The sequence below is a fragment of the Onthophagus taurus genome, chromosome 3 (genome assembly GCF_036711975.1).
Source record: "Onthophagus taurus isolate NC chromosome 3, IU_Otau_3.0, whole genome shotgun sequence".
Taxonomy (NCBI): Eukaryota; Metazoa; Arthropoda; class Insecta; order Coleoptera; family Scarabaeidae; genus Onthophagus; species Onthophagus taurus.
Window position 1 is genome coordinate 827,920 of NC_091968.1, and position 27,825 is coordinate 855,744.

At 34.0% G+C, this 27,825-nt stretch overlaps 2 protein-coding genes across 2 annotated transcripts; one reads left to right on the forward strand and one right to left on the reverse strand.

Moving 5' to 3' along the window:
- Positions 1 to 431: 431 nt before the first annotated feature.
- On the forward strand, positions 432 to 18,427 carry LOC111417683 (protein tyrosine phosphatase non-receptor pez). Its single transcript, XM_023050036.2, has 8 exons — positions 432 to 563; positions 671 to 1,205; positions 1,261 to 1,505; positions 6,457 to 7,274; positions 7,590 to 8,842; positions 8,898 to 9,080; positions 9,145 to 9,471; positions 16,859 to 18,427. The coding sequence occupies exons 2-8, from the start codon at positions 684 to 686 to the stop codon at positions 16,985 to 16,987; spliced, it is 3,477 nt and encodes a 1,158-aa protein (XP_022905804.2). The 5' UTR covers positions 432 to 563; positions 671 to 683; the 3' UTR covers positions 16,988 to 18,427.
- Positions 17,446 to 27,561, reverse strand: LOC111417684 (Polycomb protein Scm). The gene is made up of 4 exons (XM_023050038.2): positions 26,305 to 27,561; positions 25,787 to 26,247; positions 18,185 to 18,426; positions 17,446 to 18,129 (listed from the first exon to the last, which is right to left on the reverse strand). Exons 1-4 carry the CDS (start codon positions 27,339 to 27,341, stop codon positions 17,995 to 17,997), a joined length of 1,875 nt encoding a protein of 624 aa, XP_022905806.1. The 5' UTR covers positions 27,342 to 27,561; the 3' UTR covers positions 17,446 to 17,994.
- Between the last annotated feature and the right edge of the window lie 264 nt (positions 27,562 to 27,825).

The window sequence follows — 27,825 nt, forward strand, 5'->3', positions numbered from 1 at the left end:
TTTTATATCATCCCAAATGAATAAGTTTTAAGATATTCTGTTAAATTTGTAAAGATTAACCGTTTTACAATCGATTTAAGTTATACAGGGCGAATCACCCCTCTATATCATTTGTTAATTTTTTTTCTCAAAACTTTTTGATACAAGTTTCGAAAGCAGACATCTTCAATTTAAGACATAAATCGATTTTTTATAAATAAAGAAGTTATAATTTTTTTTTAATTTACTCCCTCAAATGGGAAATGTTTCAACTTTTACATACAAGATGTCGCTCACAAATTAAATTAATTTAATTAATACACTTCCAGAAAAATATTACCTTTTTACAAAAATTATTTCAAAACAACTTAATAAATAACAATTGTAATTAATTTATTATAAACAAATCCAACGTTGGAATTTAAAGTCGTTAAAATAGAAACCTGTAAGAACTCTAATGCTTTAAAAGCTGTCACAACTGTCAAAATGCGTTCAGAATATAAATAAGCTTTTCAAAAAAAAAAGGAGAATAAAGACTCCCAGAAAAAGGTGTAATATGTTTGCACAAGTCGCGTGATACCAAGGTAAGATTTCATTTGAATCCGTACGGTAAATTTCCATTTTACCAACCCGTTATGACTCGATCATTTCATTTCCGCCCCCCAATAATAAATACCCCATTTGGTTACAGACCCGCCCCGAAAATGCCGTTTAAATTAAAACTAAAGAAATCCCGACACTACAGTGTCGTTTCCAAGTCGGTTTTCGTCATTTCCGTGGAAATGTTGGACAACACCAATGTTGAGTGTACTCTATCATCAGAAAGTACAGGTCAAGATTGTTTGGACGTTGTGTGTCAAAAGCTTGGTCTTAATCAACCAAAATTTTTTGGATTACAATACATGAATAGGGTTAGAGAGAACACATTTAGTTGGTTGGAATTGGATAAGCCGATTAAGAGGCAACTGGATAAGTTTGCGAAGGGATTGTGTGTTTATTTGAGGGTTATGTATTATGTTATATCAGGAGTACGCTTATTAAACGATGAAGTAACGAGATATCATTATTTTTTACAATTAAAATCGGATGTTATTGAAGAGCGAATATCTTGTACTCCCATGCAAGCCATCGAACTTGCTGGTTATTGTATGCAAGCTGAGTTTGGGAACTTTAACGCAGAGAGGCATACAGCCCATTATCTAAAAGATTTCCAATTATTTCCAAAGGTAAAAAATGATTTGAAATTAAGGAATTAAAATGATATAATTTTTTTTTTGGTAGAGTTTTACTGATCCTAATTTTTTGGAATCATTAACTGATTCTGCAAGTAAGCAACATGCGGCTTTGTTAAATATTCCTCAAGGTACCGCTGAAGAGTATTATATTTGTGCTTGTCAGCGATTGAATGGTTATGGACAAGAAGTTTTTTTTGTTAAAGACAAAAATGGGGAAAGTGCCATTATTGGGGTTTCATTAACTGGAATTCATGTAAGCTATAGGAATGGAAGAGAAGGTAGAAGTTATAGGTGAGTTATTTATATACGATTTTTTTTTGGAAAAATTCAAGAATCATCTTGTGGCTTAAAAATCGATGGTTTTTGTTTTTATCAATGCGAAATGACTCAAAAAACACGCCAAAAATAAAAAGAATGTGTGGAAAAGTGTAGAACATACCAAACAATCACATTAAAGTTTTGATGTGACGTCATAAGCAATGTTAAGAATGCTTTTTCCTATTAAACCAGTCAACACCTAACAAAATCAATCTGATAAACTTAAAAGTAAAGTTATTTTCACTAAACTAGGGAGATTACAACGTATATTTTCGGATGAAACGCCCTTGTTTTTCTTAGGCTTTCGATGCATAACGACTGACTACCTGTCGTTAGATAGACTGTGTATCAATAGATTCTGTGTTAATACTAGAACTAATACTAGACTGAAAACTAAAAACATTCGGGTAGTCGCACGTCTCTCAAGACTGCTAAACCCGAATGATTCTACTTGTAGATAGATAGATTCTATACTCTGTTTTTAAACCAGGAGGAGTATTTTAAATTTGTCACCAGATTGACCTTGCACGGGATTGGTTGAATGCGAGGAAGGTTCACACACAGGCAATTTTGAATTTTGAATTTGAAGGTTAGGTAATTGATAATTCGACAGTTTCGTGTCATTATTGTATATTTTGTGTTCTTAAACCCTTTTTTATTATACAGGGTGCCCATTATGTATGGAATATAGCATATATCTTGGTAAGTATCAACTTTATAAAAAAAACATTTTATACAAAAGTTGTTTAATATTTTATTTGCCATAATAAGAGTGCATTCAATTGTTTTTAATTCAGAAAACAAATGAGTAACGAATAATACTTACATTTTTTTAAATGGCAATGTATTCTTTCGTTAGGCTCATTTGATAAAGATTACTTTTCTCTTTACGATGGCATAAAATTTTTGTACCCTTACGTTAGAAAATTTTTGAAAAAAATGTTAAAATTGTTTATTAATAAAAATAAATCAATAACATTAATCTAGATACCCGAGATCTCAAATTATTACTGTAAATTAAATTTACGTGCAAAATAAAACAAATAAACGAAAAATTAGTGTACATCTCCAATAATTCGAGGTACTTCGAGGTATTTGACGATCTCGGATATCTAGATTACTGTTATTAGTTAAATTTTCTTAATAAGCAATTTTTACATGTTTTCAAAAATTTTCTGATACAAGGGTACTAAAATTTTACGTCATCGTAAAGAGAAAAGAAATCTCTATCAAATGAGCCTAACGAAAGGGTACATTGCCATTTAAAAACTTCAAGTGTTATTCGTTGCTCATTTGTTTTCTGAAATAAAAACAATTGAATGCACTCTTATTATGGCAAATAAAATATTAAACAACTTTTGTATAAAATGTTTTTTTATAAAGTTGATACCTATCAAGATATATGCTATATTCCATACATAATGGGCACCCTGTATTTTGAAATAAATACACTCATAACTTCAATGTTAATTTGTATGTATAGTGTTGACGATAACAAACGAAAATAAATACAATAATAAGTAAATAAATAATAATTATTAATTTAAATTTACCGCCAAAATATCTAGTGATATTTTCTGGTGATTTTTTCCAGTGTAAATCTGACTTTCGCGTTTACTCCTCCTGGTTTAAAAACAGAGTATAGTTCTAGTGCAAGTGTTAGTTCTAGTTTTAATTGTTATTCAGCGCTAAGTTGTATATCTTTAAGTTTCGGGTTTAGCCCTGTGTCTTCAGACGCTGAATGTTAGGTAAGGTTAGTTTTGTTTACAAACATTAATTATACCATGAAGTATTCTTTGGCAATTAGTAATGGCAATTATAGCGTGAAGTTTTCTTTTGTAATGTCAATTATAGCGTGAAGGAATGTTCGGTAAGGTTAGTTTTGTTTACAAACATTAATTATACCATGAAGTTTTCTTTGGCAATTAGTAATGGCAATTATAGCGTGAAGTTTTCTTTTGTAATGTCAATTATAGCGTGAAGGAATGTTAGGTAAGGTTAGTTTTGTTTACAAACATTAATTATACCATGAAGTTTTCTTTGGCAATTAGTAATGGCAATTATAGCATGAAGTTATCTTTTGTAATGTCAATTATAGCGTGAAGGAATGTGAGGTAAGGTTAGTTTTGTTTACAAACATTAATTATACCATGAAGTATTCTTTGGCAATAAGTAATGGCAATTATAGCGTGAAGTTTCTGGTGATTTTTCCTAGTGTACTCCTCCGGTTTACTCCTCCTGGTTTAAAAACAGAGTATAGTGCTAGAAGTAATACTACACCTAGAATTAGAAAGTATCGGATTTAGCCATGCGTCTTCAGACTCTTGTGTTCAGTCTTCTGAAGAGAGTCAACTCGAGAATACTCTCTGAGAGTTATAAGTAACATTAATGTCTTGAAACGTAAAATTTGAGATTAAGACATTTCTGGGTTTGTAGCTAAAAATTTATACCAATTGGATTGAAATTGTTTATGGATTATGTTTTTTGGGTTTATTATGAATGTTTTTTCTTAATAACACTTCCCCCCATCGTTTCTACTTTTTCAGTTATAAATGACATTGATGTCTTGAAACGTCAAATTTGAGATTAAGACATTTCTGGGTTTGTAGCTAAAAATTTATACTAATTGGATTGAAATTGTTTATGGATTATGTTTTTTTGGGTTTATTATGAATGTTTTTTCTTAATAACACTTCCCCCTATCGTTTCTACTTTTTCAGTTATAAATGACATTAATGTCTTGAAACGTCAAATTTGAGATTAAGACATTTCTGGGTTTGTAGCTAAAAATTTATACCAATTGGAATGAAATTGTTTATGGATTATGTTTTCTGAGGTTATTACGAATGTTTTTTCTTAATAACACATCCCCCCATCGTTTCTACTTTTTCAGTTATAAATGACATTGATGTCTTGAAACGTCAAATTTGAGATTAAGACATTTCTCGGTTTGTAGCTAAAAATGTATACCAATTGGATTGAAATTGTTTATAGATTATGTTTTTTGGGTTTATTATGAATGTTTTTTCTTAATAACACTTCCCCCCATCGTTTCTACTTTTTCAGTTATAAATGACATTAATGTCTTGAAACGTCAAATTTGAGATTAAGACATTTCTCGGTTTGTAGCTAAACATTTATACCAATTGGATTGAAATTGTTTATGGATTATGTTTTTTGGGTTTATTATGAATGTTTTTTCTTAATAACACTTCCCCCCATCGTTTCTACTTTTTCAGTTATAAATGACATTGATGTCTTGAAACGTAAAATTTTAGATTAAGACATTTCTGGGTTTGTAGCTAAAAATGTATACCAATTGGATTGAAATTGTTTATGGATTATGTTTTCTGAGTTTATTATGAATGTTTTTTCTTAATAACACTTCCCCCCATCGTTTCTACTTTTTCGGTTATAAATGACATTGATGTCTTGAAACGTCAAATTTGAGATTAAGACATTTCTCGGTTTATAGCTAAAAATTTATACCAATTGGATTGAAATTGTTTATGGATTATGTTTTTTGGGTTTATTATGAATGTTTTTTCTTAATAACACTTCCCCCCATTGTTTCTACTTTTTCAGGTATAAATGACATTGATGTCTCTTGAAACGTCAAATTTGAGATTAAGACATTTCTGGGTTTGTAGCTAAAAATTTATACCAATTGGAATGAAATTGTTTATGGATTATGTTTTCTGAGTTTATTACGAATGTTTTTTCTTAATAACACTTCCCCCCATCGTTTCTACTTTTTCAGTTATAAATGACATTGATGTCTTGAAACGTTAAATTTGAGATTAAGACATTTCTCGGTTTGTAGCTAAAAATGTATACCAATTGGATTGAAATTGTTTATGGATTATGTTTTTTGGGTTTATTATGAATGTTTTTTCTTAATAACACTTCCCCCCATCGTTTCTACTTTTTCAGTTATAAATGACATTGATGTCTTGAAACGTAAAATTTTAGATTAAGACATTTCTGGGTTTGTAGCTAAAAATGTATACCAATTGGATTGAAATTGTTTATGGATTATGTTTTCTGAGTTTATTATGAATGTTTTTTCTTAATAACACTTCCCCCCATCGTTTCTACTTTTTCGGTTATAAATGACATTGATGTCTTGAAACGTCAAATTTGAGATTAAGACATTTCTCGGTTTATAGCTAAAAATTTATACCAATTGGATTGAAATTGTTTATGGATTATGTTTTTTGGGTTTATTATGAATGTTTTTTCTTAATAACACTTCCCCCCATTGTTTCTACTTTTTCAGGTATAAATGACATTGATGTCTCTTGAAACGTCAAATTTGAGATTAAGACATTTCTGGGTTTGTAGCTAAAAATTTATACCAATTGGAATGAAATTGTTTATGGATTATGTTTTCTGAGTTTATTACGAATGTTTTTTCTTAATAACACTTCCCCCCATCGTTTCTACTTTTTCAGTTATAAATGACATTGATGTCTTGAAACGTTAAATTTGAGATTAAGACATTTCTCGGTTTGTAGCTAAAAATGTATACCAATTGGATTGAAATTGTTTATGGATTATGTTTTTTGGGTTTATTATGAATGTTTTTTTTAATAACACTTCCCCCCATCGTTTCTACTTTTTCAGTTATAAATGACATTGATGTCTTGAAACGTCAAATTTGAGATTAAGACATTTTTGGGTTTGTAGCTAAAAATGTATACCAATTGCATGGCAATTGTAGCACGGTCGATGACGTCACAAAAAGTGACATCGCGTCGAAACTTTAAAGTTGATCTTTCGGTAAGTTTATCACTTTCCCGCAGTTTTTTTTATTTGTAGCGACTTACTTGAGTGATTTTCCGTCGATTAAAAAAGATTGTCTATTTTTAAGTGACATGATGATTCTTGAATTATACCTTTTTTTTAATCAAATTATTTTTAGTTGGATAGATATTAACAATGTGATAAACCATAAAATCGATTTTACAATTGAATCTGTAATAAGTAGTGATCGAGCTGAATTTCAATTCTCCGACGTGGAAAGTTCAAAAAATGCTTGGAAATTTTGCGTTTTACAACATCAATTTTACCGGCAACACGAAATGAATTACACGTGCGATCAAATGGATCAAAAAAGTTCTCCAAATTTCCAACAGAAAGAGGTTGAAAAGCCTTGGCAAGTTGAAAGTTACGAAGACGTAACGAGTTCTCAACATTGGGGCGATTCAAGATCGAGTGCCTCTCAATTATTATTGAGCCAACGAGCTCAATCTACTTCAGCGCTTGATTTAAATACACCCACCGATATCGATAAATTAAGAAGTCTTTTACCTTCTTACCGACCAGCTCCTGATTATGAAACGGCTATGCAACAAAAGTATCGTAACTCTGCCGGGAATGTGCAAGGTAGAGAACCGATTAGGAGTGCTCATACGATGTTGTATAGTTCTCAACCGGAAATACATCAAACGGAAGCGTTTGCGGCGCATATGTACCCTGATGTTACTCATAATAACATCGAACAAAAAGGTTTTAACGCTGGTTATCAACAATCGCAGATTGAGAATCATTCTAATATAGCGGATATGGTGGAAAAGATGAGGTTATTACATCTTTATAAACCCCCACCTCCTTACCCAACAAATAGGATTAGTTCGAGTTCTACACCGGATTTAGCTGGGATTTCTCAACAGACTAAACCACATTTAAACTTTTTTAATAATATTGTATCCGGATCTAGTCCAGATTTAGTTTCAACAGGTAAACAAAAATTAAATATTAATTGTTATTGTTAAAATAATGCGTGATCGTTTTATAAACTTGTATTTTTTTTTTTGTTACAAAAGCGTAACTAACAACTACGTTATATATTATCTATTTGATTGCTCCTAAACCATTATCTTAACTAAACCACCCGCTAGATGGCGTTACCAAATTATTAATAAATATATATAATCTATTAACAATTACTAGCTCCCTTTTACTGCATATTAAGCTAGGCAGGTTTCTTCGACGTAGCAGTTTACAATATTTATTTGTAAATATTTGTTAATGTATATTCAATTTTTTTTTAAGGTAATTTTATAAATCAACAATACATAAAGCATTACGGCCAAGCTTTGTATGCAAATCAACCTTCACATCCAGTACATCGTTCTCATAGTTACTTACCACCACAACATGGAACATACGAAAATTTATCGTCGATTTTTAATAATAACATGCTTGGTAGACAACCTCAAGCTGTTATAATGGAAAATCCGAACATAACGAAGCACATAAAAAAAGTATATGATGAACACGGAAATATAATTTATTGCATGCCTGCTAATATGAAACAAATCCTTCAAGAAAATCAACTCCCATCAACCGGATTTGTTGTAACAAGAAATCAAAATGCAATTGTGGCTCATTCGCCAGAATTAAACGGCTCAACCGAACCGATTTATGAAAATATTCCATTACCATGGCAAAATAATGGCCAAATGAGAGCTCGAACGCAAAGTATTCATTCGGCGCCGGAAGTGAGCCAAGTTGTTAATCAAACGGTGGTTAATGCGATTCAATCAAAAGTTAATTTACCGCAAATTAATCACCCAAGTAAAGAGAATTTATACGCAAATATAAGTAGTCACTCGTCAAAAACTGAGTTAAATAAACAATCTTCCTTAACAAACTTAAACGAAATTAAAATTTTTAATAAATCTAATCAAAATTTAAATCTTTTACAACAACAACAAAACGAACAAAATCAAATTAGAAGTCGAACTAATACGTTTTTAATGCACACGAAACCGAGTCAAAACACGCAATCAAATATGATGACTGTTTCACCAACGACTAGTAATTTTAATGATTCCTCTGTTACTGATGGTTCGGGGGACGTTACTGTTTCTTCTTCGGGTAGTAGTAATGTTAGTAAGAAAAAGAAACGTTGGGGGATATTAATTGGGAGAAGTAAATCGAGTGAAAAGGTTAAAAGTGCTACTTTGGGTAGAGAAAAAGATAAAAATAAGGAAAAGCAACAAAATAATAATAGACATAGATGGTCGACGGGTTTGCCGAGATTACAACATCCACTTCCGCCATCTATTAGCAAAGAAACAATGTGCCAATTATTAGAAAATAAATTAACTGATAATCATTTATTTTTTGAATTCGATAAGATACCCAAAAAGAAACAAAATGCCGATTTTACAACTGCTTTACTTCCGGAAAATGGACTTTTTAATCATTTTAAAGATGTTCTTCCATACGAGGATAATCGATTACGATTGACACCTTCCAAAGATAATAAATACGGATATATTAATGCTTCACATATAACTGTATGTAATTTTATGTTTAAAAATTCACTATAATTAATGATTTTTTAATTTTTAGGCTACTGTTGGTAGTAAACAGCGCTTTTACATCGCAGCTCAAGGTCCATCGATAAAAACCCTTCCATTTTTTTGGCAATGCATTTGGGAATCGGAAGTTTACCTTTTGGTTCAATTGACGGATCCAACAGAAGATTTAAATTATTTACCAGACGCAAATGAAAGATGCATAGATGTCGGACAAGTAATTACCTTTAATTTTAAGCAGTTTTATGTATACATTTTTAATTCGAATCTATTTTATTTAGGATTATCAAGTATGGTGGGAATTTTCTCAAAAAACCGGCCATTGTATAACAAGCAAAGTGAGGTTATGTCATGTAACCTCGCGGAGATATCGAACATTGTGGCATTTGCACTATACAGATTGGGGTGATCAAGGTTGTCCACATGCAGTGGCGCATTTTCTGGGTTTTCTTGAAGAATTACAGTCCGTTCAACAACATTCAATGTCAGAGATACCACCTGGACATAACAAAAATCCTCCGGTTTTAGTTCATTGTACCGCTGGAGTTGGCAGGACTGGGTTAACAATTTTATGCGATTTATTACTTTATACAGTTGATCATAATCAGGTAAAAAAATTATTTACAGTGATTCATAAATGTTTCATACACCCCACATTATTATTATTATTGCTGAGGGGAGCGATAATCGTCACCGCGACCTATAAGGTCTATTGTAACTTCAGCCCTCCAAAAGGTTAAGGCAAATGTAGGTCCTTAATGAACCTTAGTATTGCTCCAAGGTCTTGTTCCTTTATGTTGGTAGGTGTCAAAAGGGCTTTTCCGAAAAATTTTTGTCTTAGGCGACGCAATTACACAGTATAGGGTAAACGCACCAGTGTTTGACCTATTAAGGATATTTTAATGTCAGTGTTTGACCGAGTCATATTATTTTTCTTGTAGATCCCTCTGCCTTTACATAAAATGATCAAAATATGATCAAATACACATCTGATTCATTTAAAGTTGCTTACCCTACATATAAAATATAACATCATAAAGTAATATTTTTTAAAATTAAAAAGAATAACTGTATTTCGCATTCAGTGTTTGACCACTTTGATTAAATGTTTATACTTTTTGACTCTTTAAATGGAGCAAAATGTTCTTGACTTAACTTTTCACCCAAATTTTGTGTTTTCCAACTGGTTTTTGTAACAGGACTGCTGAATGAAACAACCATTCAACCAGTAGCATTTCTTCATCAGAATTTAAAAATGCTGGTGGGCTCATTTTCAAATTGCATTGGTATTTTTCCTTCTTCTTTATAAATAAGAGTTGACTTTGGTACATTAAACATCTTGGCTGCTTTTTCATAAGATAAACCCCTACTTCTTGCATCGAAAGCCTTTTGAAGATGAGAGGCTTCGTTGTCATATTGGTACTGAAAAAAGTGAACCTGATTTATATTTGCTAAATTTTCCATATAGATTTTCCATTTTTGATAATAATTGACCACTATAAGAGTCAGTGTTTGACCTACCTTTTATCCTTTTAATTTTACAGATTGATTACTGTTTAAGTGTGTTCAATTACTTTTATTGTTATAAAAAAGGCTTAAAAAAAATAGAAAAAAACCAAACATTTACACTTATATTTATATTAGGCTTAAATATTTATAAAATTCAAAATCGGTTAAAAAACTCAGTGTTTGACGTGTTTATGTCCTATAAATGACCAAAAGAAGAATCAGTAATTGACCGCATATTTAAACTGATTGTATCTTACTTTTAAAGTATAAAAGTTTTGGTCAAATACTAAACAGTTTAAGCAGCAAGTTTTAAAAACAGGTATTACACATTTTTCCATTTTATTAATCAAATATAAATACTTGTGAGATTATACCACAACCAATTCGTCTAGTATTTGACCATTTGGTCAAACACTAATTTTTAATTAAATTTAGAACTACTAGTCTTTGACCGCCTTTATTTTAACAAATAATTAATTAAAGCGGTAATTTTTTAATACAACCAATAAAAAACATTATTAAATCACTGGCAAACAAAAAAAAACCACCATACATGCAAAAATGGCTGAATAATACGACCTTGTTTAGGCGAATTTCTAAACATAAAAATTACCATTTTTAGCACGATGTGAGTAGGCCGGCAGTTAGCGCAAATTAAACAACAAGAACTCAAGAACGGTATGATCGTAGACTTTTTGCGTAGTAGGAGGTGGAGAAGAGACTGGTGGCTATTTGTGGACAGATTTATTTTTTTTTATATATTCCTTGGAACCTTATTTTTAAATTTTTTTTACAAAAACGGTCAAACACTGACCAACGGTCAATTACTGGCTTTTTACCCTATGTTCATCTGTTTCTGACTCGTTGTTGCAAAGTCGACAAGTTCGACCGTTAACTTGTCCAATGTGGAAGAGGTGGTATTTTAGGGCCAGGAAACATGAGAGCGTCCTTAGATACCCTGTGCTGAGGCATAAAACCTCAAATTCAGGAATAGTGCCATACTGGTTACCCAATTTATACAACCCATCATCATTACATTCAAGTACAACCATTAAAACATTGGGGAAGTCGCCTCTACCTCTGTCAACGTCAGGAATTTTCTGACGTTTTTTCTGATACCTATTTTGCACACAGGAAACTTTTTGTTCGATAATTCTGTCATTTTATTTGCTTGTACTATGTCTTGTATTTGTAATGAATTTTTTGTGCCTATCTATTAGTATCTATTGTCTGTCGTTTCATACATAGGTCACATTTTCCATTTTTGTTTTGATTACAAAGCTCACAACCTGTTCTTTTTTCTGCTGCTTCTCCTACAGACTCTTTCTCGTTTACATCTGTAATTGTTTCAACATCATTTCTGTCTCCCTCCAACATCTTACGAATTTGTTCCAAGTGTTCCTCGTTTTCTATATTTTCAACTATATCAGTTATTATTATTATTGCTGCCGGGCTGAGGAGGGCGGCCCCTCTCGTTACCGCGACCTATAAGATCTATTGTAACTTTAGCCCTCCAAAGGTTTAGGGCAAATGTAGGTCCTTAATGAACCTTAGTATTGTCCTGAGGTCTTGAACCTTTATGTCGGTAGGTAACAGGGGAGTTTTACCGAAGACGTTGTGCCTTAGACGTCCTCTGGCGACGCAATTGCACAGTATATGTTCAGCAGTTTCTCAGCTTGTCCAATGTGGAAGAGGTGGTATTTTAGGGGCACATGGCCGGTTAGGTAGCCTGAGAGCGTTCTTAGATCCCCTTTGCTGAGGCATAAAACCTCTTTGGTTTTGTTTTGCGACTTGATCATACTCTTCGCTTGTCTGTGACCTGGAAGTTCTTTCCAGCGTAAGGCTATCTTTGAAGCCTCCCAGTTGTTGATTATTTGTTTTAGGTAGCTTTTTTGTAGTCCACATCCAGGTTGGGGTCCAATGAAGGGCGTGTTTGCTGCCTCTTTGGCCAGCTTGTCGGCCTTCTCATTGCCCTCAATGTTGCTGTGACCTGGAACCCACCATAGGGTAACATCATTGCCCCTAGCGAGTTCTCTCAGGTTGTTGGTGCACTCTCTGATCAGTGCGGAGCCACACGTGTAGGCCTGAATTGCCTTTAAGGCCCGCCTTAAAGTCGAGCCTTAGGCTCGACTGTCTGTGAAAATGTTTATGGATGCACCTTTTTGTCCCTTCTGTAGGTTCAAAGCGGTGCAGAAGTTTATAGCAAGAACTTCTGCTTGGAAAATTGTTAAGTCCGAGCTGAGGGGCAATTTGATGTGGCTATTTGGTCCACTGATGCCCATGCCTACTCCAGATCTTACTGTCTTTGAGGCATCGGTGTACCAGGCTAGGGCTTCTCTTTTTAGTTGAGGCCCTCCTTTCGCCCAATCATCCCTGCTACTAAATATGACCTTATACGGTTGGTTGAAATTGTATTCCGTCGGTATAAGGTCCGTTTTAATTTCAATCAGGTGATTTAGACATGGGTCTTTGAGGATCTCGAGGTGTCCTCTGAGATTACCCTGCATCAACTTGAGTGAAGAAACTGTTTTCAGTGATAAGGCACTTAAGGCTGCCTCCTTTTGTATATATATGTGGAGCGGTGTGAGACCGAGTAGGGCTTCCAAAGCAGCCGTCGGACAGGATCTCATTGCACCCGTTATGTTAAGACATGCTAACCGCTGGATTTGTGCCAGCTGTTGTTGAGCTGTCTTATGTTTTGTTTTTGGCCACCAAACCAATGAGGCGTAGGCGACCATGGGTCTGATTATTGCTACGTAGGCCCAATGAGCCATTCGTGGTTTGAGACCCCAGTTCCTTCCTAGGAGCCTGCGGCAGATCTGGTTTGCCATGATGGCCTTTTTCCTCACCTTATCTAAGTGTGAGTTCCAGTTTAGTTTACTGTCAAGTCTTACCCCTAGGTATTTAGTTTCTGTTTTGAGGTTAATAGTTCTGCTTTCAATTGAGGGTGCTTTTATTTGTAGCTTCCTTCTCCGAGTGAAAGGGACTATTTCGATTTTATTGGGATTGATGCTGAGCCCATTGCTTCTGCACCAAGTACTGGTGAGTAGTAGGGCTTTCTGCATTAGCTGAGTTATGATTGAATCATATTTACCTCGGATTGTGATTACCAGGTCATCAGCATACCCTTGTATCTTAAATCCGTTTTTAGTTAGGGTGTTCATCAAGTCATCAACTACCAGGCACCATAATAGAGGTGATAGCACTCCCCCTTGGGGACATCCTCTTAGCGCCTTTATAGTCAGCGACTCGCCTCCCAGACTGGCTGTGATCTGCCGACTTTTCAACATGGCTATACACCACTTGATTGTCGACGGATGTATGTCTTTTACGTTTAAAGCCTTCTCTATGGATTCATATGAGGTGTTATCAAACGCACCCTCTATATCTATGAAAGCACAAAGGGCTATCTCTTTGGTTGCAATTGCCTCCTCTAAGGTGCTAGTCAAAGCATGGAGAGCGGTAATTGTTGATTTTGCTTTCTGGTAAGCATGTTGGCTAGGGTGGAGTGGATTTGTGACAAGCACTCCATTCCTTAGGTATTGATCGATTACCTTTTCCATCCCTTTGAGGAGAAATGAAGTTAGGCTAATTGGTCTGTACGCCTTGGGGTCCGCGTTTGAACGCCTACCACCTTTAGGTATGAAGACCACCTTTACTTTCCTCCATAGAGTGGGTATATAGCTAAAGCTGTAGCTAGCTATATATAGGGATATTATTATTGGGAGAAGTTCTTCTAAGCCTTTTTGCAGAAAGATAGGCAGAATTCCATCTCCTCCAGGTGATTTTAGGGGCTTGAAATTCGAGATAGCCCACCTTACTCTGTTGGGTGTGAAAATATTCCCAGCTGTGCTGCGAACCCTACCTGATGGACGGGTTATGTCCATTACTTCAGGGTCGGCATCTGCATGGGGGCAGACTTTTGAGGAAGGAAAGTGTGTACTCAGTAGGAGCTCCAACGATTCCTTAGCATCCTCTGTATATTTACCATCTTGTTTGCATAGGTGGCCTAGATCAGTGTTGTGATCTTTTGCCAAGATCTTATGCAGACGAGCAACTGTAGGCGTATTGTCTATGCCTTCACAGAAGCTGCGCCAGGTTTTTCTTTTGGCTTTGCGGATAGCCAAGTTATATTCCGTTAGGGCTTTTCTATAGACATCCCATGTTTGCTCGAGTTTGGAATTCCTGACTTTATTATATAGTCTTCTAACCATGACTCGCTGGTTTTCAAGGTCCTTGTTCCACCAAGGCACATTGGATTGTGCTCTTTTGTGTTTTATTGGACAGCTTGATTCATACGCACTATGTATGAGATTGTTTAGGTGAACAGAGGCTATTTCGAGATCCTCTCTGCTTTCAATCTTTGTTTTGATTTCATCAACCTCTTCGTCGATGTGTCTACAAAAAGAGCACCAATCAGTGAGTGAGGGGATTCTGAATTCTGTTTGTTTTGTCATGTCAGTTTGCGATTTGCGAACTAAGGCGAGGCGTGGCTAGGCTTATGTCTAGCACCTCTTGTCGACTCTTGGTAACAAACTATCTCAGTTGAGGACTGTCTCAAGATCTTAGGCTTGCTTTTACATCACAACCGAACATAGCCTGGTAAGGTGACCTTTTAATTCCATGATGATAGGCTCTATTTTTCATAAGTTGTACAAATCTAAGTCCTTCTGACCACATTTGCAGTTCTCGTCTTCCATCCAAGTCATCAGCATACTTTGAACATCTTGATTGGCACGTTCGACACTGCCCTGCGACTAGCTATGACGAGGTTTTTCCGTGCATAATTTTCAGACCTGGCCACATTTGCGTTAAACTTTCCACAACTCGATTAGCGAATTCCCTGCCAGTGACAGACTGGAGTATCTAAGTATCTAAGAGTATCTTCGATACTTCTTCAGCAGTTTTACTTTGTACAGGACTTAGCTGTATGAATTTAGTGAGGTGGACCTGATAAACTAAAATAAGCTTGAAATTTCCGTCAGGATTTGTTTGCATGTCTATTAAGTCTACCTGACACCGACTATTGACAAGCACTCCATTCTTAGGGTATTGAAGGTTAATTGGTCTGTGTGCCTTGGGCTCGGCGTTTGAACGCCTACCACCTTTAGGCCTTTAGGTATGAAGACCACCTTTACTTTTCTCCATAGTGTAGGTATATAGCTGAAGCTATAGCTTGTCCGTAAAGTAACGGATATAGGCGATAAAATCATTTTAAACGGTTTATGGAAAAATCCCTGAAACGGGTCTAAAGATTTAAATTTTTTGCAACTGTTTGGTGTAGATTTTAAATTTCTTCCGCCATTTTTAAGCGAGTTATGACGTCAGCGGTATTTTTTTCAAATGGCAATCCCCCATTTTTATTACGGAATATAAAAGAATATTTTTTTCTGAATCTAGTACAATCAATATTAATATTGCTTACATAAGAAAATTTTCGAGAAAAATTACTTTAAAGTTTAACTACTTCAGATTTGTTGACATGATGACAATACATGAAACAATTTCCTAAGTGTCAAAAACTAATTTAGTAAGTAGTTAACCTCTTTAATACAACATATCCTGATCGCCAACTCATTAGCCTAAGTATGGTGAGCCTAGCTGTGACTAAATTTAAACAGCATGGCCATCTCTCGAAGTCTGGCCTACTAAATGTTTCAAGGGAAGTTCAACAAATCGAGGTTTTGGCTGGGTAAGAAAACCCTCATGTTACTGTAAGGAGTATTGCGTCTAATTTGGACATTAGTAAATCAACGGTTCATAAAATTTTAAAACCCGCAAAATATCATTCCCATAAAGTAAACCTGATTCACGAGCAATGAATTGTAGTTTTTGCAACGATGACGCAGACTTTGTCAAAAACATAATTTTTTCGACGAAGGGACATTTACATTGAGTGGACAAGTAAATAGACAAACTTGTCTGTATTGCGCTACCGAAAAACCAAATTAGCCAAGGAAGTCGCACACCCAATATCCGCAAGAGAGTCTTAGTGATGAAACCTTAAGTGGAAAGAGATGTTTAAATTTTTTCAAAGCGATGTCATTCCTTCCATGTCGATAATGTTGACACAACTCAATTCCAACCGCATTTATTCCAACAAGATGGCGCGCCACCACACTTCAAGAAGCTTTACTAAATCAGTTTTTGACACTCAGGGAATTGTTTACAATAATTGGTTGCCATAGTTACTCATGGCTATTGCTATTTTTATCATTATACAAATTTGAAGTAATTTTTTCTAACTACTTTAAGTAGTTTTCATAACTCGTTTAAAAATGGCGGAAAAAATTTGAAAACTACACCAACAAATTGCAAAAAACTTTAATCTTTAGACCCGTTTCAGGGATTTTTCCATAAACCGTTTATTATGATTTTATCGCCTATATCCGTTACTTTACGGACATACTGTATAGGGATATTATTACTGGGAGCACATACTGTAGAATAAAAAAAATTAATATATATTTTTTTTTTTTTTTTTAGGAAGTGGATATTCCTCGTGTTGTTGGTTTATTAAGACATCAAAGGGCTTACATGGTACAAACGATAGCCCAATATCGATTTGTTTATTCATTATTAATTCATTATTTAAAGCAAACAAGGCTTATTTAAGAAAAAAAATTAAACATAAAATTTATTAATTAATTTAAAGTATATATGAACAAATTTTTGATTTCAATCGAATTAAAACATTTAAGGCAGCTACTTTAAATGAGAAAGAACAAATTTTAACAAAATAATCAACTAATAACGAACACTTTATTACTGAAGGCTGTGTATTATAAAATAACTGCAACTGAAACCGTCGATTAAAATTCCATTGTGATTAAAATTAAGTGCCTTTTTCACATTACAACAAAGATTAGTTATTGAATTTTTAAATGGTATTAATGAGGCAACTTTGAAACTTTATTTAATAATTGCTGCTGTTGTGCAGTTTTAAATATATTTAAGTACTAAAATAATTAAAGTTTTAATTATGTATAAAATTAAAATAACTGTGTGTAAATCAAAAAAGTATTAAAATTATTGATGTGGTATTATTTAATTTCCATTAAAAAAATAACAAATTTATTTGGGTACATTTTATTCATTATGTTCTACAAAATATAGGATGAAAATTTAAAAAAAAAAACGTATCTGTGTTACACCTCTATGAATAACTTATGTATTCAGCCGAGAGAAATAACAGTTGAAAAAATTTATAATAAAAAAACAAATTGAAATACACATTTACAAGAATCTTTCATATATATTAAGAGAATCTCGAACATTCGAACAACAAATTTTTCTTATTTACTTTTAATAGAAAAATATTTTTTTCCAAAACAAATATAAGCAAACTTATCAGAACTTCAGAATACTTAATCCGTTGCTACATATCATAATAATAATAATATATTTCATAATTTTTCTTCCATAATTTCAACATGTGTATTTACAATAATCCTTAAAAATTAGACGAAAAATAAAATAAAAAAAAAAGGTTGCGATAATCTTAACCGTTTACAAAAAGGATTTGGGATGAGAGGAAATAGAACGTTTTTAACTCAGCACCAAGAATTAAATATAGTTATACAATTAACGTTCTGAAGAAACCGTAAAATCAAAACATTTTTTTACAACATATTGTGTCTCCTTCCTTTCAACTTCGCAACCAAATTGCAAATTTTTAACGCGGGGCCTAACTTTAAACCCATATATTTCATCATCATATCGGAGTTTAATAAAAGCAGCGCTTTCCCATCAATTTCCTAAAATCATCAAAATAAATATTAAAAAGTAATAATAAATAAATTTCAATCTTACATGCTTCCTAAATAAATCAGCATGAGTCCCAAGACATGGGTCGGTACACTCAATAAACTGTATAACTTCCTCAATCCCCCATTCTTGAGTCGGCGTCCTATTTAAAGCCGTTAACGGTGACTCAACTATCGAAGCATCAGTAACCGTTGTTGAAGTCGCAGCTTCTTGTTCCGCTTGTTTACGCTTAGCAGGGGGTGGTTTTGAAACGCAATTCTTACATTCAATGTTTGAACGCTGCAAAGCTATATTAAGACAAATTTATTAAGAAAAGTAATTGTTTTTAAATAATTTTTTATTTATATATTTATCGCTCAAGAGCGAATGTGCTTTGCGATCGTGCGTCAAGTGTTAAGTGCTTTTTTTTCGCCTAATAGTGCGAATATAAACATACTAATAATATAATAATATGAGTGAAATAAATACAAATAATTAAATAGTTCAATAACATGGAAAAGTTTACTTCAAAAACGGATATGGATTCCCTAAAAAAGGAAAACCCATATTTCGCCCTACTTAAAAAATAAATCGAACAAATAAAGGAGTAACGCACTCAAGATAAAGCTGTTCTGTAGAAACAAATAGATGACCTGAAGGATTATAGAAGGTCTAAAAACCCAACAAAATCTTAACCCTCTAGTAATCACCAAAGTGGTGTATACCACAGAGAAAGATGAGTTAGCTTTAGGGACTGACTGGATAATAAAACAAGCTGAAAGAAACAAAAAACCTAAAACTATACGAGCCCAATTGTTAAAATACAAAACAAAAGAGTTTCTTCCTTTATACATCTTGGATTTTGCACCGTCAGAAGATGTAAAAAGAATCCATGAAATAACAAACATATTAGGAATGCGTGTCAAAATCGAAGAGTACAGAATATCCAAATAAATTCCCAGTGCAAAAGGTGTCAAGGTTGGAGCCACACCAAAGGTTACTGCCACAAAAAAACCGACATGTGTTAAATGCGCTGGTGAACACTGAACCAGCAAATGCACTAAAGCCAAAGAAATCCCGGCTAAATGTTTCAACTGTGGAGAAAATCATTCAGCGAACTACCGAGGATGCATTGACCTTACTGACGACGCCAGTACTGATTATTCTCTGTGGAAGGCAAAAAGAAAGCTTAAAGTTCCAAAAACACATACACTAACTCCAATTCGAGAGAAAAGTAGAAAAAGTTAATTTGTTTGCTGAACATTAAATCAGACAGTCCTAGAACTATGTTAAATAGTCTCGCTAGCATAATTCCAAGTGATCAGCAGAGTAATATACCATGTGTAAGAATAAAAAAACTTTATTATGCAATACAAAAACTGAATATAAAGAAATCATGGTCATAGTCAATAGGCTATGACCTAATTAATGGAGAAACATTGAAACATCTACCAAAACGGGCGATTACAAAACTATTGCACATAATTAATGCTGCTTATAAACAGAGATACTTTCCAAGTATATGGAAAGTTGCTGAAATAATAATACCATAAACAGATGTTACATCATACAGGCCAATCTCATTATTAGCCTTACTATTAAAACTACTTGAAAAATTACTATTAGAAAGACTAAAACCTGTCGTAGAAGAAAAAGCCCTAATACCAACAGATCAATTTGGGTTTTGGAATCAACATGCAACAAAATGACCAAATGCAAAGACTAACGAATACTATCGAAATAGCAATGGAAGAAAATAAAGTCTGCTCCGCCGTAATTTTGGATTTTGCAGTTGGATGTCAACTATTAAAATCGTATCTTTCTGATCGATATTTTAGAGTAAAATAAGAAAACACTTATTCATCACTACATTAAATACAAGCCGGCGTTTCTCAAAGAAGTGTGCTTGACCCAACCCTGTACTTACTCTACACATACGACCTTCCTCAGATACCAGAAACTTTAACAGCTACATTTGCAGATGACACAGCAATCTTGGCTGTTGCAGAAAATGAAGTAGTTGCAGCAAATAAGTTACAATTGGCCTTAAATTCAATAGAAAACTGGACCAAACGATTGCTAATAAAATTAAATACAAATTTAATAAATCGACATACATAAACTTTACTTATACGAAACTAAACCTATGTCCCAGTACACATAAATGGCAATGCAGTATGGATGCCAAACTCAAATGGAAAGCTCATGTGTAAACAAGAAAAAATACCAAAAAGACAAGAACATTATGGGGGTTAATAATAAATTTAAAAAAAACGTGACGAACTTGATATCAAATTTAAACAACTATATTAGCAGAAAATCAACGTTATCACGAAGAAACAAGTTGCTAATATACAAGAAAGTATTAAAACCAAAATGAACATATGGAATCCAACTGTGGGTTTGTACTTGCAATACAAATGCAAGTCTGATTCCAAAACAAAGCACTAAGGTGCAAAGTGAATGCATCTAAACATGAGAAAAGAATGCACGATCATCCCAACATCGAGGCCATTTTGCTTCTCGACAACAAGGATGTCCTGTGCCGCCTTCAGAGGATGAAGCCGTTCGATGTAGTGACCTACTGCCCTAGTCGATTCAAACGCGAGCAAGTGTTGAATTATAACAAAAACAGTAATAACCTAAACGTGTGTTTAGCGTATCGCAGTGCGCGCATGTTTGTGTTTTGATCTTAAACACAAAAACTTTATCTACTTCCAGTACTTTCAATAGTAAGTAAAATGACAATTTTATAAACTGTTCTTATACCTATCATTTATCATTCACTACATAGTGTTCGATTCATTCCTAATTCCCCTCCCATCTCTTTTCTATTTCAAAATTTAAAATATGCAAAATAATTCGCAGTTTGTATTTTTGATGTTTCAATAAGTTTTGATAGTTGCAGACAGAGAAACGTGTTTAATCTTGTAGGTATTGGCGACTGGGCGGCGCGGCATCGACGCGGGTCGGTTATTTCAAGTTAGTGCAGCTCATAGTGCTGAATGCAGGTGTATAATTTATAGCGCTACTTGTACTGGTTACTGGGAGTACTTTCCCTGTACAGGGTGGGCAAATTTGGGTGTTATTATAGGCTATCTCAGAAACTATAAGAGATACGAAAAAAGTAAGTGCCATGTCCCGATCTCTTTTTTCGAGACTAACCCAATACCGCAAACACCAAACCTCTATCTTCTTTTGTTTTTAAGTTATAGCCAAAAAGTCAAATTTTCGTGATTTTAAAAAATGCTCATATTTCGTTTATTTTTGAAATTAGAGAAATGGGGTTGATACGTTCTTAAGACACTTTTTTAAGTAGAATATACTGCCGTTGAAAAATTTTAAAAATATTTGATGATTTTTGAGATACAACACAAAGTTGTATTTTTTTAAATACAAACTATAGTAGATTATGGTGTTACTGAAAAGAGCATATTTTTAGCTTTCCAATGATGTATTGCACGCATGGTGTATTTGGGGAAAATAAGCGTTATTTTTTAATTCTAAAATATTAAAGATTAATATTCAAAATTTTAATTATAGTAGGCGAGGAAAACGTTAAATGCCACTTAGTTACTATAGTAACGTGAGTTTACTGATCATTTCATTCATGAATTTTTCGAAACGAGTTTCCCACTTAAAAATTCCTCATTATCTTTAAATACATAAAGCGATAAAGTTAAAAAATGATTCTTTGAAAATGATAGATAAGGCTCCATATCCCATATAAACATCGTTTCAATGGAAAGTCCGCTGCCCAGTTTATGATCCCTAATCTTCTTCTATCTCACCCAATTTCAAAAGAAAAAGTTGTTAATATTAAAAAATTTCTAAATCTCATGGTTGGGGAAAACTGGGAAGATACTATCGAAGATTTCATTCATTGATACCCAACTGTTCTAACCTTACAACTAGTAAGTTTAGTAGAAGAAGATGACACAGTCTGTGACTGTTTAGTCCCTAAAGTTATTGTTCATATTTAATTATTCATTAATTAATACGTTTCTTGTATTTTTAATAAACAAATTTTATCTACAAATAATATTTTATTGGTGAACAAAGTCAGGGATAATTCACTGAGAAATTTAAATCAACTATTCAAAGTCTTTATTCGTTGGTACAAAACAAACTTTATCCTGCATAATGGTACAAGACCAACTTTCTGTCCTATTTGTGCAAAACCATATAGCAATTAGGTAGTAATTACTGTCCGAACCCGCCTACTATAATCAAAATTTTGAACTTACTATTTTGGAATTGAAAATTAACGCTTATTTTCCGCAAATACACCATACATGCGATACATCATTGGAAAGCTAAAAATATGCTCTTTTCATTAACATCATAATCAAGTATAGTTTGTATTTAAAAAAATACAACTTTGTGCTGTATCTCAAAAATCATCAAATATTTTTAAAATTTTTCAACGGCAGTATATTCTACTTAAAAAAGTGTCTTAAGAACGCATCAACCCCATTTCTCTGATTTCAAAAATAAACGAAATATGAGCATTTTTTGAAATCACGAAAATATGACTTTTTGGCTATAACTTAAAAACAAAAGAAGATAGAGGTTTGATGTTTGCGGGATTGGGTTAGTCTCGAAAAAAGAGACCGGGACATGGTACCTACTTTTTTCGTATCTCTTATAGTTTCTGAGATAGTCTATAATAACACCCGAATTTGCCCACCCTGTACAGGGTGTCCCAATTTCGATGTCCGCATAGGCTATCTCCGAAACTAAAAGAGATAGAAAAAAAGTAGCTTACATGTCATGATCTCGTTTTTCGAGAAAATGCTAATGCCGAAAACTCCGAACAGCTATCGTCTTTTGTTTTCGCCCTATCGGCAAAAACTGAAAATTTTGCGAAAACGACAATCGCGAATATCTCACTTATTATCAAAGATGGAGTATTATAAATAAAACATTATATGGGCAACTTTTTACGAAGAATTCAGTGGCGTAGGTAGAATTTTTTTCCCATCTTTGGTTTTCGAGATTTGAGACATAACTTTATTTTTTTAAATGGAAACCATAGTTGGCTATGACCTAAAATAATTTGTTATTTTCTTCTGATAACAAATATATATAGTTTGTGGGGTATATTTCTTATAGTTATTGAATAATTAACATAAATTCATTTTGTTCTATCTAAAACTAATGTATGTATTTAAAAGTTAATGTTGCTATGGTGATAACCATACATACTACGATGGAACGTAATGTATCAATTTTGTTTGTTCTTTCTAAAACTATTGTATGTATTTAAAACTTAATGTTGTTATGGTGATAAGAATGCCACGATGGAAAACATTGGGTACGTTCAGCAGGTGTCAACAGTTGAATTAAATCAGTCAGATAGTTGTATGAGCTTTAATACAGCGGAACGAAATCGGCTGAACAAGCGATTGAGAATTAGCAGTTCAGCATAACCTAAAACTATGGCCAACAATAATATTTTTGAAAATTTTGTGTTATTACAAGAGATAATAGATGATGATGTTGATTTTAAGGCTCATTTCATTTTATACAGTTCTGCCAGTTTTCAAAATTAAAGGGGAGAAACAAATAATATTAATCCTAACCTAGAATTTCACAACCGCTGACAAACTAAGCGCAGATTACTTACGCTGAGATATTTACTAAACTGCTGCGTAACAGCGCTGACTTAGCATATCGTTCAGCAGCGACTGCTAATATAGCAACTTAACAGTTGACACCGGCTGAACGTGCCCATCGTTTCCAATTATTGCCAAAGTTTGTAGTAGTATTTAAAAATTCACTAACAACTCTGGCATTATGTGCTGGTGCTCCGTCATATTGAAAATATATCATTTGAGACTTATTTAATGGCAAACTGTCGACCAAAGGCACAATGTGCTGCCTTGATATATTGAGGTATTACCTGAGTTTAAGTTTTTATGGCAGATACTATATGCCAACATTCTATTATCTAAAAGGGCACACCATACATTGAACCTCAACCTTCTTTGAACACTCAGAGACTTCATTGGTCCAGATGACATTTTGAACAAACAGCAGATTATTTATTTTTCTAAATATCATCTACAAAATTCTAATCTTAGATTGACATCTCCGGCACGTAAATAATGAGTTAGGCCCGCTTTGTATGGTTTATACATATTTTTCTTTCATATTCGGGAGCAGCGGTTTTTGGGTCAGACGTCTTGTTCAATTTCTCTGCAAGATGTTGATGGATTTATCGCAAGTGAAGCCAACACATTGACTTCATCCTCTTGCAGGCCATTTTGGTATGTTTTTGCACGTGGTTTGGGGATGGACCAAAAATCTATTAAATTTTCTGCTAACCGGCTAAAAGTTCTTACGTGCGGTTGTCTTCTTTCCGGATACCTTGTGAAATATAATTCCGCGGCTAACGTCGCATTCTTATCTGATAACATATAGCATTCCATCATGTTACATTTTCATAATTTTCGAAGTTCATTGTAAAGTTTTATTTAGTTTTGTTATACTTTGACACCTAACATGCATACCAGCTCATAATGCCAGAGTTGTTATCGAATTTTTAAATACAAACTTTGGCAATTATTTGATACATTATGTTCCATCATAGTATGTATGGTTATCACCATAGCAACATTAACTTTTAAATACATACATTAGTTTTAGATAGAACAAAATGAATTTATGTTAATTATTCAACAACCATAAGAAATATACCCCACAAACTATATATATTTGTTGTCAGAAGAAAATAACAAATTATTTTAGGTCATAGCCAACTATGGTCTCCATTTAAAAAAATAAAATTATGTCTCAAATCTCGAAAACCAAAGATGGGAAAAAAATTCTACCTACGCCCCTGAATTCTTCGTAAAAAGTTGCCCATATAATGTTTTATTTATAATACTCCATCTTTGATAATAAGTGAGATATTCGCGATTGTCGTTTTCGCAAAATTTTCAGTTTTTGCCGATAGGGCGAAAACAAAAGACGATAGCTGTTCGGAGTTTTCGGCATTAGCATTTTCTCGAAAAACGAGATCATGACATGTAAGCTACTTTTTTTCTATCTCTTTTAGTTTCGGAGATAGCCTATGCGGACATCGAAATTGGGACACCTGTACTTGTAACAGCTCTGAACTAAAACTAGAACCAACATTAGACCTAGAACTAGAAAGTGTCTGAAGACGCACGGTTAAACCCGATATTTTCTAGTTCTAGGTCTAGTGTTAGTTCTAATTTTACACTAGCACTACCACCAGATCTAACACAAGACCTAAAATCATTTGGGTTTAGCCATACTGAGAGACGTGCGGCTAAACCCGAAAGTTTTTAGGAGGCCGGTAACATCTCGAATTGTCCTAGTGTAATTTTTGCTTAAAACTGACCAATGGCAACCCTTCTTTTAGCGCTTCAATTTGAAAACACTCCTCTTAAATAAAAAATAGAGTATAGTCAATTCAAACGCGAGCAATAGTGCAGAATCATAACAAAAACAGTAATAATCAAAACGTGTGTTCCGCCTATCGCAATATTTATCTGTTATGTATAAAGCAGACTAGATCACTGGAAAAAGCTGCAAAAACATTATCTTGTTTAATTTTGTGTGATGTCAAAAATAAGTATGTATTTACTAGGTGTTATACAATTGTGCTATGAATAATATAAAAAAATAATTATTTACCAAATAAATTTGAGCAACACCCCAAACTCGTAGACAACGCCTCAAAAACATTCTCCAAATCGGATTTTCCTGTCAAAACGGGTAATTTTATTGTATACGTACTCCCCTCATGCGTTATAACCATTTCATCGCCACGCAAAGCCCCCAATCTCGCCAGTATCGTTTCCGCTTTATGCGAAGTCCGCATTATTTCCGCTATCAATTTTTTGGCTACTCCAACCGGCGATTGATCTTCAACGGATGGTTTTAAAAGGGTGGCGTCAAAAAGTGGCCCTCCCAAACAAGTTTTATATAAATGAACGACTATAGGGGGAGGCGGAGGCGCTGAAGTATCCGCTTCCGGTGATTGGACATCTAAAGTACTAGAACTTATTGTTGTTGCTGTTGTCGGGGGCGTTGATGAAGTCACAGGCGCTGATTGCTGGGGCGGAGTGGGTTGCGGGGTTGATTTTAATTTAAATCTGATTAAAACATAATTTTAAATCGTCTTTATTTAATTTTGTGCGTTATTTACTTACCGACTGGCTGTGCTACTATTTTTTTGCCCCGGTGGTTGCATGGGATGTCCCGATTTAGCACACCACCCAACAGGAAAAATATCCCGGCTGTCGTACCGACACCAATAATCAAAAGCCCCCCTCCAACCATCAAAAGTAACATGAATCTGGTCGTTTTTAACAGCCCCCACGGTCGCTGTACAAATTAGTTGCGGATTCTTTTTATCAACAGCCTCTAATTTTTGACCGACTTGAAACATATTGTTTTTGGGTCCGACGGGTTCTTTTTGAAATACCTTTGGCGGTGACATTTGCGCCCCATTTAACGTTTTTAATAGAAACATAGGCCAAGAACTGGCGTTCATTCGAAAACCAAGAGGAGGTTGTAACATCCCCCCCGATTTCTCACAATGTCCAATCGGATGGATCTCACTAGAATCGACCAACCTCCAAAAATCGTTTTTATTATCGCTGCCATCTAATCGGAGGCGTAATCTCGGCCCTAAAATGCTTATCACAGTTGCTATGCACGTTGAAGTTACATTTCGGGGATCTAACGCCTCCAATTTCATCCCCATTTTAAATTCGTTAATCGGCGGATTCGGAGCTTGTTTAAAACAATTATTTGGGGCAGCTATCGAATTTGTTTCACGTAGGTACTCGTCCCAATCGAACGGTTGATAAGTTTCGTATTGAAACGGTCCCGGAGAACCTTGTGAACTTTCCATTGCAGTTGTAGGGGTCACAGCCAATATTTTTCCGTTGCCATCATTACGTTTTTGATGTTTATTCATGCAATATATCGAACAATAATCTTTTGAGGGGTTATTACTACCCCTTATTACATTGTCACATTGTAAACAGGCCCCTTTTACGTACGCTTTACGAAATTCTGATAAACACGTTTCCGAACAAAATTCTTTCTTACCATTTTGAGTGGGAAGGACGTATTTTAACGGTAATTTTCCTTCGTTACACCACGTGCACGATATAATCTTTTTTGGGGGCCTACCGGGGCCTCTAACTTTGGCGGTACCATTCGTATTGTTAATTGACATTTTATGCTGTTGTTGTTTATGTCATCACTAAATTTCTTTAAAGATTTTTCAGCGGGAATTCCAAGAAAACCGTTTCATTTTGTCGTATTTTAATACGTTGATGTTGATTTTAACGTTTTTCGTTGCCGTAAAGGACGATTTTGTTGAATTTTTATGGATAATTGACGTTTGTTTTGACACAATCATCAAAATAAGCCAAGCCGCTTACTAAGAGCTTCACAAACAGGGACAAAAATTTATCGTTGGTAACTTTTAAAACAAAATGTTACCAAGATTTTAGGCGGGATAAATTTCTACTTTATCGATTTAAAATTAAAGACATTGATTTATTATTAATAATTAATAACAACACACAATTTAATTAATATATTTCTTTTAACTACATAACAAATTAAAATAAATAATGATAATTACTATACTCTATTGTTTAATTTGTTAGTTCTAGTTTTACACTAGCACTGTCACTAGAACTAACACAAGACCT

Bases quoted from the DNA above. Each gene is read 5' to 3' on its own strand.
- LOC111417683 (XM_023050036.2), top strand. From the start codon at position 684: ATGCCGTTTAAATTAAAACTAAAGAAATCCCGACACTACAGTGTCGTT. The intron at 1,206-1,260 runs GTAAAAAATGAT...TTTTTTTGGTAG, and splicing joins ATTTCCAATTATTTCCAAAG to AGTTTTACTGATCCTAATTT. The intron at 7,275-7,589 runs GTAAACAAAAAT...TTTTTTTTTAAG, and splicing joins TCCAGATTTAGTTTCAACAG to GTAATTTTATAAATCAACAA.
- LOC111417684 (XM_023050038.2), bottom strand. From the start codon at position 27,341: ATGTCAATTAACAATACGAATGGTACCGCCAAAGTTAGAGGCCCCGGT. The intron at 18,427-25,786 runs GTAAATAATTAT...GTCTTAATATAG, and splicing joins GTGTTGCTCAAATTTATTTG to CTTTGCAGCGTTCAAACATT. The intron at 18,130-18,184 runs GTAAGATTGAAA...TGATGATTTTAG, and splicing joins CTGATTTATTTAGGAAGCAT to GAAATTGATGGGAAAGCGCT.